The sequence below is a fragment of the Lygodium microphyllum genome, chromosome 1 (genome assembly GCF_053477565.2).
Source record: "Lygodium microphyllum isolate KBCC chromosome 1, Lygodium_microphyllum_v1.1.10, whole genome shotgun sequence".
Classification (NCBI taxonomy): Eukaryota; Viridiplantae; Streptophyta; class Polypodiopsida; order Schizaeales; family Lygodiaceae; genus Lygodium; species Lygodium microphyllum.
Genome location: NC_141135.1, coordinates 110,610,340 through 110,624,738, shown reverse-complemented (window position 1 = coordinate 110,624,738; position 14,399 = coordinate 110,610,340). Strand labels below are relative to the sequence as shown.

General features: G+C 40.5%; 1 protein-coding gene across 1 annotated transcript in view; it reads right to left on the bottom strand.

The window, feature by feature from the left end:
• Nucleotides 1-3,218: 3,218 nt before the first annotated feature.
• LOC148041544 (Gut esterase (DUF1350)) overlaps nt 3,219-14,399 on the bottom strand; it is an 88,628-nt gene continuing 77,447 nt past the window's right edge. Inside the window, exons 8-10 of the mRNA XM_087688502.1 lie at nt 7,435-7,584; nt 4,470-4,640; nt 3,219-3,668 (exon numbers count right to left, since the gene is read on the bottom strand). Coding sequence (XP_087544628.1) covers nt 3,447-3,668; nt 4,470-4,640; nt 7,435-7,584 — 543 coding nt within the window. The 3' untranslated portion in view covers nt 3,219-3,446. The remainder of the gene's footprint in view (nt 3,669-4,469; nt 4,641-7,434; nt 7,585-14,399) is intronic.

Below are 14,399 nucleotides of genomic sequence, written 5' to 3'. Positions count from 1 at the left end.
AAAGTGTCGCTTTTGGTTAGAAGTACTTCAAGAGGGTAAGTTGAGAGTCACTTTGTCACCTTTTAATTATAAATACATGAAGATTCAATGAATTAGTTGGGAGTCAGATCTTACATTTTCCCATCCATGGTATTGTCCTATTCATTTGTTTAGTAATATCATTATTAACGAAAGTTAATCAAACCGCCCAATTTGAGGCATTTGGGTTGTACATTAGTGTAATACCATCTGACTAGAAGTTAGCTTTGCTTTGTTCTAAGCCCAAACTGCCTACATATCCTTAATACTTAGTTAGGAATTAACCATGATAACTCTTTAACCAAACACCAAAAAAGCTTATGATTATTCTATTAGTCACGTTGAGGATGTATGAATTGTGTTGGATGGAGAGGTCTTTGAAAGATTGCTCTTTCACCTTCTTTAAGGCAAGGATGCTTTCTCACCCTTTCATTGTTTTCTTTAGCCACTCATCCCATATTGAGTCTATTAGATAAGCTTACCTCAAGTGCAAATATTGTGAATCTCACAAAACCCACTGATGCAAAGTTTGATGATGACTCTTTCATGTTTCTTAGGGATGAGAAAGATAATGTAAAAAGAGATATGATTGTTTGGGTTTTATTTCAGTTAGCATTAGGATTGCATATAAATGTATAAAAATAAGTCCTTAGTATTTGTACGAAAAGAGATTTGGATAACTCAATATGGTAGGGTAGGATTGTTCCCAAAGGGATGATTACTAGACATTTGGGTTCCGCATTATTGTTAAGGATGTGGCACCTAAGCATTTGTTGGATTGGAGGGCTAACTATATATGATAAATTTATGTACTAGAAACTTTAAGGTTGGCAATACATGCTCATCTCAAAATGGCGCAAAGCATTATCATTCTTGCAATTTCCTCATTCCTACCATTGGTACCTTGGACTCAAATCTTTGGATGAATTGGTACAACCTATCCAATTCATGCCATATGTGGGGCTGCTCTTTTGGATATCAAGAAACACATTGTGGCTCTTCGATGAGTTCTCTTACAGTACATGTTTGGAGCAACACCATTAGATAGACATTGCAAGGTCCTTTTTTTATATGGAGATTTGTAATTGTAATACTAGATTTAACACCTATTTGTTGCATGTTTTAATCCCACTCAAAGAATTAAAGCTATTAAGTGGATGCTATCATCACACTTGATTTTCTTAGCAAGACCTATTCTCTTTTACTCTTTGGCACTTGCTAGAGTTTACACAAAATGTAAATTTTAATGGTCTTACAATGGGCAACTAAATAATTGTCTAGAAAGAAGCCAAATAGGATAGCAAGGTTGGGTCTAAAGATGGTGGGAGATTCTACTATTTCCTTGCCATCAAGACTTTATTCTTTTTATCGTCTTGAATTTTTTCTAATATACCCAAAATCACAATTTGGTCTAGTCTAGGTTGGAGGAGAAAATTGGGTAACATACTCCATTTCTTGATTTTGAGGACTCTATGCATTGATAAGATGTAGACTTATCTAATCAAATTATACTTTGTATCTTTAAGCAAATGTGATACATTGTTAGATGATGGAGAATAGAAGACGAATTTCAAAAATGCTAGTAAACGTAGTCATGTAGAGATGGATGTACCAAATGTTGGAATAGATTGCTACAATTATGGAAGTCAAAGATACTACATCAAGGCAAGGTTTTTGTTTGAAAATTTTCTATCGGAGGCTGCCCTATTGATGACATGTGATGGTGCAAGATTGCTAGTGGTCACTTTGGCACACCTGGTGTACTAGAGATGCTTTATCTTCAATCCCAGTTAAAATTCATGATCATATCAGACACATGAGAGGCTTATTATTGTGGCCGGCTTTTATGAGATTGACAAGGGACAAAAGTGGTCGTCCACGATGTGGCTGCTCCCTAGGTTTTCTTTTTTAGTAGAGAAAATTCTATTAATAAGACACCTCAGAACAAATATTCCTGAGGCAAAATGCAAGATACAAAGCAGCCCTGTAAGGGGCTTCCACATCAAAAAATATGTATAAGGGAAAGCATATTACAAAGCCTAAATGAATGACTGATCAAGAGGTCTATTATGCTAGACCATGTGGGTCTGGAAAAGAAAGTGCCAAAATCCCATGTTGCAAGAAAAGCCCCTATCCTCCTCATAGACTCCAATCTGCATTGTATTCTCTCCCCATCTGACTGTCCATATGTACCAAGCAATAATGCTAGCGATGAGCTCTCATCTATGACAATGTCCCTGAGTCCACATTATCGACAAGAAATCTAGCATGATAGTCCTGCTCTCACAAGCTGACTTGAGACAAGATAGACATAACACCCCTAGACATCCTCATATCCACAAGCTGGGCCTCTGTCTGCAACCCAATCAACCATCCCCCACATAGCCATCTAGAATCTGCAGTGCCATGAAACACCGTCCTAAGGGTTCTCCTCCAAACCTTCTGAGCCCTTGTGCAATCTCATATGCAGTGCCTCAGTCTCCTCATGCTCCCCACATCTAGCATAAGGAACAAGGTCTCTACCATAGCCAAGCCATGTACCAATTGCTGAACTCCTATGTGCTAGTAACGAAGAAAGCAATATCTTTCTTGGTCTAAAGCTGTCCTCTGATCTCCTCCAGAAGTGTGCAAGAAAAGGATGTGATATAACCTAGACAGCCCAATGTTGAGCTGCAAAGCTAGCACCACTCCTGGTCATCTGTATCCTCCTTGCCCAACCTGCTGGTATATCCAAAGAAGGGCACATCCCCAAGCATCTCTGTAAATGGACCTCTCTGTACCACTTCCCAAGGTCCCACTGAAATCTCACAACCACCTCTTATACAGCCAATGTCTCCATCGATCTATTATACAAGTCTGAGGGTCAAAAAGAGAAGAGTTATAACTTGTGTAGACAATTCAAATTCAGATCCTGCAACCTGTAACACCCAAAGAATGTAACATTGAAAGGATCTGCATCAGATACAAGGAATTCTAGCTACTATGAATTGCCAAGAGCTTAGAAGACTAAAAGAAACTTTCATTTAACTGAAACTTGACCACAACCCCCTTAGATAATAGTATGCTTCACATCACAGCATGCTAGAGAGAGCATGTTAATAACCCTGTCCAAATTGTTATCTTCTATAGCACAGTAAAGATTCAAGGTTATACTAATATTCAGATTCAGATTCAATTTTCAAGAGATGGGGGCGCACATCTGGAAATGAATAGTATGTTTCTGGTTCAAAAATTGGGACTAATAACATACTCTGTACAAGAGGTGTCTTGAGTACCATAATGTACAAGCAATAAAGATTACATCTTAGGTCCATGTACAGGATGAGTGCCCTCTCAAAAATGTACCAAAAGCTCATAATTGATATGGCAATCATGCAGGGAGCACAAAAAGATCCCCAGTGCACTTAAGAGCAGACAAGATGTCAAGCCTACTTAAGGACTCCAAGCATCCATGTTGTAATATCATCCACCAGTGCCTCTATATCATCTAAGATTTGTTTTCGCAAGCGCTGTGCTGTCAAGTCTGCCCCAAAAGTTTGTCCAACATCTTTTGCCACTGTAGCCCATGGTGTTCCTGCTGCTAAATTTGCAAGAATTTCACCTCCTTTTGATACAGCATCTGCCATAGCAGGTGGAACAACTGGCACAACCTGCATTGATGAAAGAAAAAACACATATTGCAGAAGCAATAAATTAACTTTCATCTCACATACTGCAGCAAAAAGAAGTCCAAGCTGGCTAGCCCTAAACTGCTTTTGTATGCATTATATATAAATAATATTTTCATATGTAGAAAAAGCACAGCTTTATGTTTCAAACATTAGCACTAGTAATCATTTTAGCCTGTTCAAAAAGATTCAATTTTACCTATAGAAGACATAGAAAAATTGTTCAAGTCAATGAGCAGGGAATAAGGAAACTAGAACATGAATGTTGGCTCTTAAGAAGTCCACTACCATCACACATAGAGTAGTAAGGCAGTCTGGGATAATTTTTCATCTCTTTGCAACTGCTGCTCGTAAAGCTCACAACTTCATACTCTCTTTTGCTTCCCAATCGGGCTCACTTGTTTGTATATTTCTATTCAAGCAAACTGAACCTGCACGTTCAAGATAAACAAGCAGCAAAAATGTAGGTTTTCCAGAGGAACAGATAAAAGGTTGGATGCAGATGGTACTCTGAGTCACCTTAAAAAACACACAACAAAAAATGGGGTTTGCCAGTCAGACAGATACAGCAGTTCCTTCAAAGTCTGCACAACAGTATATGTGCCTTCATGTATTTGGAATCTTGGAAATTAGGACTCTTTTAAGAGAGAGAACCAAAGGGGTACAAAGCTCCTTCAAAATTCAAGACACACTTATAAACCACAGAACCTCAACATTAAAACTCATTCAGTCATAAAACTATGTAATACAGGTAGCATCATAAGATAGAGGCCTTCTTACTACCTGTTGCAGAGGCCTTGCATGATCTCCCGGTAGAGTCCGAATGGACATGTCGAGAGAAGAACTGACCGCTGAATTGAAACTCAATGTTTGAGCCAAAGCTGGTGTTTCATCAATTTCGTCATCTTTAAACTTGATCAAAAAGTTTTTGTGAACACCATAATAAGACTTTATCTGCAAGAACATACAGAAACATCAGATACGTTAACATTTAGGAATATGTGTGCATGGATTTACTTGTCAATTGCTCTTTGTTGGTGACAGGAGACAGCAGCTAAACTCTTGGTACTTGAAAGCATACAATTGTGGCTCGCTTTGGGCTATGTGATTATTATCACCACTTTTCTCTTATTTATACTAACATATTAACGAAGTGTATAATCATGCGGTGATTTAAACAACCCCCTGCACCCATGCACTGATTTACTCGTCAATTGCTCTTTATTGGTGGCAGCCGGTACACTCCTAGGGCATACTTGAAATCATACATTAGTGGCTTGTTTTAGGGTATGTGATTATTATCACCCCCTTTCTCCTATTTATACTAACATTGACTAATCAGTCTACTCTTGTTATTAATTGAGTGAAAACCCTAGTGGTGATGTAAACAAAACTGGTGCTTTCTGTTTCCCTCACCATTCTTGGGAATTGCATTCATGACTAGCGACTGGGATTCATTCTAGTGTTGGCTGGCACTTCCCGGCAAATTTGGTGCAGCCATCAACTGAATTCAGGCCGTCACATAGTTGCCAAGGGTTTCAAAAACAGGAGGTATGCAACAGGTCTCAAAGGTTTCATGTGAGTTTCCTAAACCGTAAGGGGCTTCATTCGAGATGAAATTTGTTGACAATTTCTATACATATAAGTTTTACATCAAGGCTCATATGCCACAACAAAACACACATTGCACATGATTCAGCATTGTATACAAAATCTAAGCGAATGATCAATAGCCCAACAATTACATACACAGTATACCATATTCCAAAATTCATCAAGATTTCATTAATATAAAAGAAGCATAATGTCATAGATTAAATACTGCTCAAACTGCAACTAATGTCAAAATGACAATCCATGTCATTATAGGACATCAAAATGAACCCATGGTCCATGTCACCTGAACCATGAGACTGCCACTAGATATGTTCAAACTTCAAATCCATGTCTCTATAGGCCAGCTTTTAATAGGCAAAAGAGGCCAATTTGATCCAACATGCAAAACTGGGCCAATTGTAATCTTCACGCACTGAATTTTCAATTGAGTTGTTTTCTATGTTGGTTGGAACCACTATGTTGTTGCATGTCACAAGGCACGTGATCTCTAGGGCTACCATGTTGGCATCTATCATTGGACATGAAATTTTGAGATGCTTTAATCATGCCGATTACATTTGATTAAGTTATTAATAAAATGTGCAAGGTTGTTTGGCACATGTGATGGACATGGCAATTATCTCATGGTAACAAGCCAAGGACCCCTAGGATGTAGTGGGTGTGAAAGGCAAAAGTTGTGATAAGTTATGCCAACTAGGTTTTGGTAGTCAGTTGATGTCAGTTTTGACCCTAGAATAGTCCTTTGGCCAATAAGTGTCAATGGTGACACTAGGGATTAGCATTAATTAATTAATTAATGCCAATCTAAGAATCAACAGAAGTTGGGGGCCACTCCAAGTTGCAAATAACGAAGTCACTCCAGTTGATGTCAGTTTTGACCCAGGATAGTCCCTTGGCAAATAAGTGTCAATGGTGACACTAGGGACTAGCATTAATTAAAATGGGTATTGCTGCTGCTTTTGATCTTGAAGATGAAATTCATAATTTGTACTTACAACTACAAAGTCGAAACCTTAAAGATATTGCAACAAAATATAGCCTGGAGTAAAGAATATCCAACTGTGCAAAGAATCTATGTAGCTTAATCATATTTTTTAGTAGAAATCCTGAAATTATTTTTGTGCAAAGATCATTTTTGGCTTGTTTCAGATACGGTGAGACAAAAGCATTGCTCGTGGGATTACCCCAGAGGGCAGAAGCTATGGAGGGTTTTTAGGGGATCGTACGAATGAGACTATGATAGTGACATGGGGAAGAATAGCATGGGTTACAGCTAGAGGTCAAGCATGAGGCTATGAGAATATTGAAGGGAGTCAATCAAGAGTCTTTTCTTATCTCCGGACAATAATGTATGACTCTATGCTAGACCTTGCAGACAATAGATTGTGAGACATTGTCACAATTGGAAGCTAATAGCTAGCAATATCGCCAGGTACATCTGGACAACCAGATGCAGTCATGCCATTAAAACACAAGACATATCCACAGCGGAACCTTTTCTAGGATCTGCGCACAGATCATCCATCCTCTCAGTGAGAGATGGGAAGGTACAATATGGCTCATGTTGTAAGAGGAGAGATTTTTCTAGAAACATGGGACCCTGGCAACTTTTTCACCGAGATTGACTTATAGACTTGCATTATCAACCACCAAATTGGTTTTTCACAGTCCTTGTACTAGATTATTGCTTGTTATTACGTGTTGATCATTGCTGTCCTATCCAAGGCTTGTATTGTATATTACTTTGGTCTTTCTGACAGAGTTTTGAACTTTTTTCCTTCCCGTATATAAACAAAAATCTGACAACAGGAGTAACCCCACAAAACCTATTGCAAAACTATGTTACATGCAGCTTCCCCAAAATATTTGCAAGACTTCCATGACACAAAATCTCCTATGGTGAGCAAATGAAGACAGCACATGCAGAACTGTCTCTCTTTGCTCGTCTCATCTTAGTTTACTTATGTCCTAATATGCATGTTAAATCAAAGACCCGAACCAAAACAGGAGCTATGCAACAGTAGCCCATTCTGAAGAGTACATGGTTCACTTGTGCTTTGACCAATGAAAATATTGATAGAATATTTTTTAAATGCCAAAAGTTCAAATAATGTAAAAACCTGTCGCTTACCAATTGACAAGTCTCATCAGGGTGAGGAGTGAAATTGTCCTTTCCATTTGCCAAATCCATGTACAAAGGTGGAAGCTGCTCGATCAAGGGAAGGACCTGCTTCAAAAAGGGTGGGCTTAGGGTTTGAAGGTTCTTGATAGCCATCTCTGCCTGCACCCAGAAAAAGGTTATACAACAGAATATCAGTGCATAAGAGACATGTCATTTCATCTTCAGCATCGAGAATGAGAAGCAAAATTAACTAATTTGCTCATAGACTTCCTACAATCTTGATGACATCAATCCAACCTAATTTCCACTGGATTGACTCCAAGAAAACTATTCATTCCAGAATGAAAACTGAACAGTTCCTATTTGAAACATGAAACAGTGTATAACAGTCATTAATCAGGTAGTAGTTGATCTAGAAACCCTTGCCACGAATTATGTGCATGGAAAAATGGAAGCCTAATTACCACAGGATTGAACCTAACCAAACTATTCATTCCAGATCGAAAAATGAACAGCTCCTTGCCAAAATTTTGAAAGATGAAACTTGTAAAACAGTCACTAATCAGACAGTACTTGCTTCAGGCACCCTCACTAAATATGATAGGAAGAAAAATGAAGCAAAAATGAGCCACTTTTAAAAAACCCAACCAAACATCTCCCTAGGATCCAACCTACATAATACAAGACATGACACAAGCCGTACCTATGATATAGAACATAAGGGGAATGGACAACAGACTTCAGTGAAACATCCCCCACAATCCAACCTGCACATGAGGCACACTATTATGTCCTTGGACATCCGGATGGGCGCTAGTAGCATTGGTCACAGTGGTTACGAAGTGACTTCATGCGAATGCACTAAGGACACTTCAGGGTTATGGTAGAGGAGTCCTATTTACAAGACTCAAGGCTCTATTGTACACATTTATTGTGTGATCACCACTCTTGGACTCTTGGCCTGTTGGCAAACACATTTGTATACTAGGATGGTGTGGGCTGGTGGTATAGCACCAACCCTTGGGATGTGATCACGACCCAGAGTGCAGCTAGCTCCTAGTCTCAAGGGTGTGCCCTTTTGGCTCTACGGTTGGGTGGTGAGTCTGATGTCCAGGGCCATAACACCTCCCCACATATGAAAGACTTTTGTTCTCAACAATATCCTCAAGAACAAAGTGAGGAAAACAACTCTTCAAATGAACATATCAACTCCTAAGTAGCCTCTTCCTCCGAGTGGTGTTTCCACTTGACCAAGTACTTGAGATAAACAGTCCGACAAGATCATTTAGTCCTAAGTTCAAGAACCAATTCAAGTTCTAGTGGAACATAACAAGTAGCATCCTCAAGCTGCAAGACTTCAATCGAGACAATCTGGTCACCTTCTCCCAATCGTTCTTTCAAACGACTCACATGGGACATAGGGTGAACCCGGATTTCTAAAGGTTAGTTCAACTCATAGGTTATGCTACTTATCTTCTTGGTAATCTAGAAAGGACCACCATACCTCGAAGATAATTTATAGCACTTGCCGGAAGTCATTAAATCAGAGCCCTTTGGGACTTTAAGTTAAACCGACATGCCTTCTTGGAACTCTTTGGGAGTACGATGTTGGCTAGCATAAAATGTGGCACAATCATGGGCCGTTTAATGCTTTTGTTGGGTTTTCACTTACGCCTACGCTCACATAGGAGTGTTAGTGATCAGTAGGACACTAGGGCACTTTTTATTCTCGGTACGAGAGGTTTTTCCCCCAAACTTATTGTCTTAATTCATATGTGCTTATGTCACACACTTGCGGGCACTTATTGTGTTCGGGTGTGAACACCCCCTACAACCTTAAGGTTTAAGGGCTATACTTTGTACTTTCAGATTTACCCCTCTTTTAGTCTATTGCATTGGGTGTCGTGCTTCACTCTCCACACTATCTACTGCACTCTAACCTGAACTTCGATCCTCTCTCCATCTCACATTTGGTATCAGAGTAGAGGCTCTGCACAGATCAGCTCAGCTTCCAGGAGTCTCCGTTCAGTACAGATCAGCCTCCTGTCCACTATCAGTTCTGGAGCTGCCCTGCTCTTGCTCAGTCATACTGTGCCATCCTACCAGGTCTCAAGGACGCCCCAGCCCTGTCAACACAGCCCCTGCCTGTGCTCTCAAGCCTGCGCCCCTTCCTGTAGCTCCGCCCTTGACCAGCGACCTGAGCCAATGCCCGCCTCTGTGAGTGCCTGCCATGCCCGCCTCCAGCGCCGCCTATTTGCCTGGGAGTCCACCAGCTCGCCTGGATGCACCGCCGCCTGGTCCCTGCCCTCCGCCACCTGTCCGCAAGCGTAATTCCCTGTCCCGCGTCCGTCAACAGCACCGCCTATCCCCACCTATGCCTGTACCTGCGCCTGCGCCAGTACCTGTGCCCACCTGTACTCAACTACCCGCCAGCTCACCAGGAAGCGCCACCTGCACCTGTACCTGTGCCTGTGGCCAACAGCTTGAGTAATCGACTGGCTTCACATGTATTTTTTAAAACTTTTACCTTTTCACTCCAGATTCATCTCTAGAAAAGGGGCTTTTGCCCAACAGGTACAGCGGTCTGAATACGTGTCTGGGACACAGTTGATGCAAATTTCTGGGCAAATTTATCAGAAATTTTGGGGCTTTTGAGTTTTTTGAAGACATTGGCACATGTACTACAGTCTCAATCAAAGATAGACTGTTTTGGACCATTTAGGGCCAAGAAATTTTGGGGTTTTTGCTCATACAGTGTTGCTGAACACTGAATGGACCTTGGACTGCGTGCATTACAATTAATTTTGACAGAGTGTACCTCAATATACTAATTGCAGCAAGCTATTTGCTGTAATTTCTGAAAATTTTGAGATTTCCAGGTTGGTCTAGCTTGGACATTGCTCTTTTGCTTCTTTTGGCATTGATTATCATGGCAAATCAAGGAGGTGATGTCTTTACCTATGTATCCAAGGAGGACAGATTGGATGGTAACAACTACTCACTTTGGTCCTTCATGATGAAGAATGTGCTTGTGAAAAATCTTTGGGACTATGTCAATGGAGAAGAAGTTAGGCTCGGACTTGTGGCTCCAGCTACTCCTCCTCTAGGAGGACGTGGACAGCGGGCACCTCAGTCTATTCAGCCTGCCCCACTTCAGCCACTTCCCCAAAGATCAGCAGCTCAAAAAGCATGGGATACACAGGATGCACAGCCTTTGTCGTTGATTGCATTGGCAGTTCAGCGGTCCATCATTCTCCACATTCGTTCGGCAGCTTCTTCACGAGAAGCTTGGCTAACTTTGGAGCAGATGTTTGCTGGTAAGAATGAGACCCGCATCTCTTTCTTAAAGAAAGAGCTTGGAGACATTGAAGATGGATGATGGTGATTCTATGCAAGATCACTTGAACAAGATTCACGACTTGCGTGAGCAACTTATAAATGTCGATGAGTACTATTTAGATGCACAGCTGATATCTACTACATTGAACTCATTACCTCCTTCGTACTTAGCTTTCCACACTGCCCTAAACCTCACAATGAGGATAGCCCCACAACCTATTTCCTTTCTTCAGTTAGTCAGTCTACTTCTAGAGGAGGAGCAAACAAGAAGAAATAGTGGTGTGGATATCATAGCCTCTGAGCAGGCTTTTATGGCTAGACAGAAGGGCAAAGGCAATCAAGTAAAAATTCCACAAAGCTCTGGGACTTCAGGTTTCTCACAGGAAAGTAAAACACAAGGGGGCACGCAATCCAAAAAGGAAAAATGCCATTATTGCAAGAAGCTAGGCCACTACATCACTGAGTGTAGAAAGCGCATCGCCAAGGAGAAGAAAAAGGAGTCAAGAATGTCTGTTTCTAATGCTCCTTCCACTGATATTGAGTCCACGTCCTTTGTTGCAGACAGGGACTATTGCTTTTACACATGCAGTTATGACACTTCTTGGGCTGATCAAGCATTTAGCTCTACTGAGGATGCAAGCACTTGGTTTTTTGACAGTGGTGCTTCTAGGCACATCACATCTCACAAAGATTTATTTGCTTCTGTTGGTGCAGCTCCAATTGGCAAGTCTGTACAATGTGCCAACAATGCATCATACCCTGTTAGAGATATTGGGAAGATTGTGCTCACGGCCATTGATGGCTCTATTCTCCGCCTACAGGATGCTTTGTTTATGCCTAGTATAAAGAAGAATCTCCTCTCTATTTCTTCTTTGGCACGTTGTGGATTGCAGCTCACATTTGATGATGACAGATGCATGGTGAGAGACAAGGAATGCATGACTTTGGTCTTGATTGGCACTTTATGTCATGGGTTATATGAGTTGGATGCTCTTTTAGTTAATCAGTCAGCGTACTTGGCATCCACTCTTAATCCTACTATGATACATGTAGAGTTATGACATGCTTGCATGGGGCATGTGAACTTTGGTAGCTTGATGCTCTTACAACGTACACAAATGCTAGATGGATTACCTCTTCTGAAGAGATCTCCTAAGCACTTGTGCGAATGATGTATTTTGGGAAAAATGCATCGGTTTTTGTTTCCCTGTGATGTTGCTTTTAGAGCCACAACCAGGTTACAACTAGTGCATTTAGATATATGTGGACCTATATAGACAAAGTCATTGGGAGGATGTTACTATTTTGTGACTTTTATTGATGATTATACTCAATTCTGCTAGGTCTAATCTTTGATCACAAAGTCAAAAGTGTATGATGCATTCTTGGCTTTTGTTGCACTTATTGAGAACCAATCTGGTTGTAAAATAAAGACTCTTCGTTTGGACCAAGGGGGGGAATATATGTCCTCTATGCTAAATTTCTTTTTGAAGCAGAAGGGCATTGTTCATCAATTCACTACTGCTTATACTCCACAGCAGAATGGGATTGCAGAGAGGAAGAATTAGTCACTCATGGAGATGGCCAAATGTATGCTGAAAGCGAAGAGCTTGCCACATAATTTTTGGATGAAAGCCATTATGTGTGCTTGCCATGTTTTGAACAAATGCCCCACCAAAGCATTAAAGAAAATTACACCTTTTGAGGCTTGAAACAACCAGAAACCTTCTATTGGACACTTTCCTACCTTTGGGTGTCTTGTATATGCACACATTCCACAGATACTCAAAAAAAAGTTGAATAACAAGGCTATCAAATGCATTTTTGTGGGATATAGTAGTGAGAGCAAAGGCTACAGACTCTATGATCCTGTCTCTAAAAAGGTGTTTGTCAGTAGGGATGTACTCTTTGATGAAAAATCAGAATTATCCCTTGCTGGTTTAGACACATATCACGCCACCCATGATGTATTTGAAGGGCTGTTGCCCATTACATTTGGTGATTCAGCTGGAGTTTTAGCAAGTGAACTTAATGTTCAGCCAGCTAGTCCATTGGAAAATGCAGAAAATCAGCCATTGGCTGATCTGAATATTCAGCAAAGTGCTGAAACTGAAATTCAACAAGAGGTTATGCACAATTAGGAGGCAAGACAAATGCCTAGATGGTATTTATAGACTATGAAAGATAGTCATCTGGATGCACCCATGGCTGGTCGTACTAGAAGGCAAGCTCATATGCATGACACTGTACATACCATGGAGTTTGTTATGGCAACAAGCACACTTGATGATGAGGAGCCTGAATGTTGCACAACAAAGTGTGCATTAGATGGTAGCAATGCAAGCTGAATTGGATTCCATAACTAAGAATCAAACATGGGATTTAGTGTCTTTGCCCTTTGGGAAGAAAGCCATTGGAACAAAATAGGTCTACAAGCTAAAACGAAATGCAAACGGATCCATTGACAAATATAAGGCAAGGCTTGTAGCTAAAGGCTATGCACAGAAGAAAGGCATTGACTATGAGGAGATATTTGCCCCTACCTCCCGAATAACGACCATCAGGTCTATGGTTGCTTTGGCTGCCCATTATGGATGGATTGTGCATCAGTTGGATATTAAAACTGCATTTTTATATGGGGAACTTCATGAGGAAGTATATGTATAGCAGCTCATTGGTTTTGCAATTGAGGGATCTGAACTCTTAGTTTGCAATCTAAAAAGGGCTTTATATTGTTTGAAACAAGCTCCTAGAGCTTGGTATGCAAAGATAGATGCCTTTTTGCTCAACCAAGGACAAACAGCTCATCTGATTCTATCCTTTACATATGTAAAGAGGGGGGATCCATGCTGATCATTTGTCTATATGTTGATGATATTTTGCTTACAAGAACACAAGCTAATCAGATTTCAACATTCAAACAAAATTTGCAGCAAACTTTTGAAATGTCAAACTTGGGATCTTTGCATTATTACTTGGGCATTCAGTTCATACATGATGCTAGAGGCATTGGTTTATCACAGTCAAGATACATTGGTAAACTTCTTGAGAAGTTTGGCTTACAGGATTACAAGCCAGTTTGTACACCAATGGAACCTGGACTAAAGCTGTCATTACATGATGACACTGATTTGTTTGATATACACACATATGCTCCAACAGTTAGATGTCTTATTTACCTATGCAACACTAGGCCCGACATACTGTTTGCAGTTTCAGCCCTGAGCAGATATATGCATTAGCCACGCATGTCACATTAGCAAGCTGTTAAGCGTGTCTTTCGTTACTTACAGGGCATTGGATCTCTTGGATTGCTTTATGCCAAGGGGGGACCACTGCAGTTGCATGCTTACAGTGATTCTGATTGGGCTAATGATTATGATTCACGTCACTCTACTAGTGGCAATTGTTTCTTTCTTAGGTCATCTTGCATATCTTGGCTTAGCAAGAAACAATCCACTGTTGCCACATCGTCATGTGAAGCGGAGTACAAGGTAGCTTTCACTGCCATAGTTGAATGCGTATGGATTAGACAATTGCTACTGATCTGGATGTATCTATACTCTCCACACTATCTACTGCACTCTGAGCTAAACTTCAATACTCTCTCCATCTCACAACTTTCTCTAGCAATC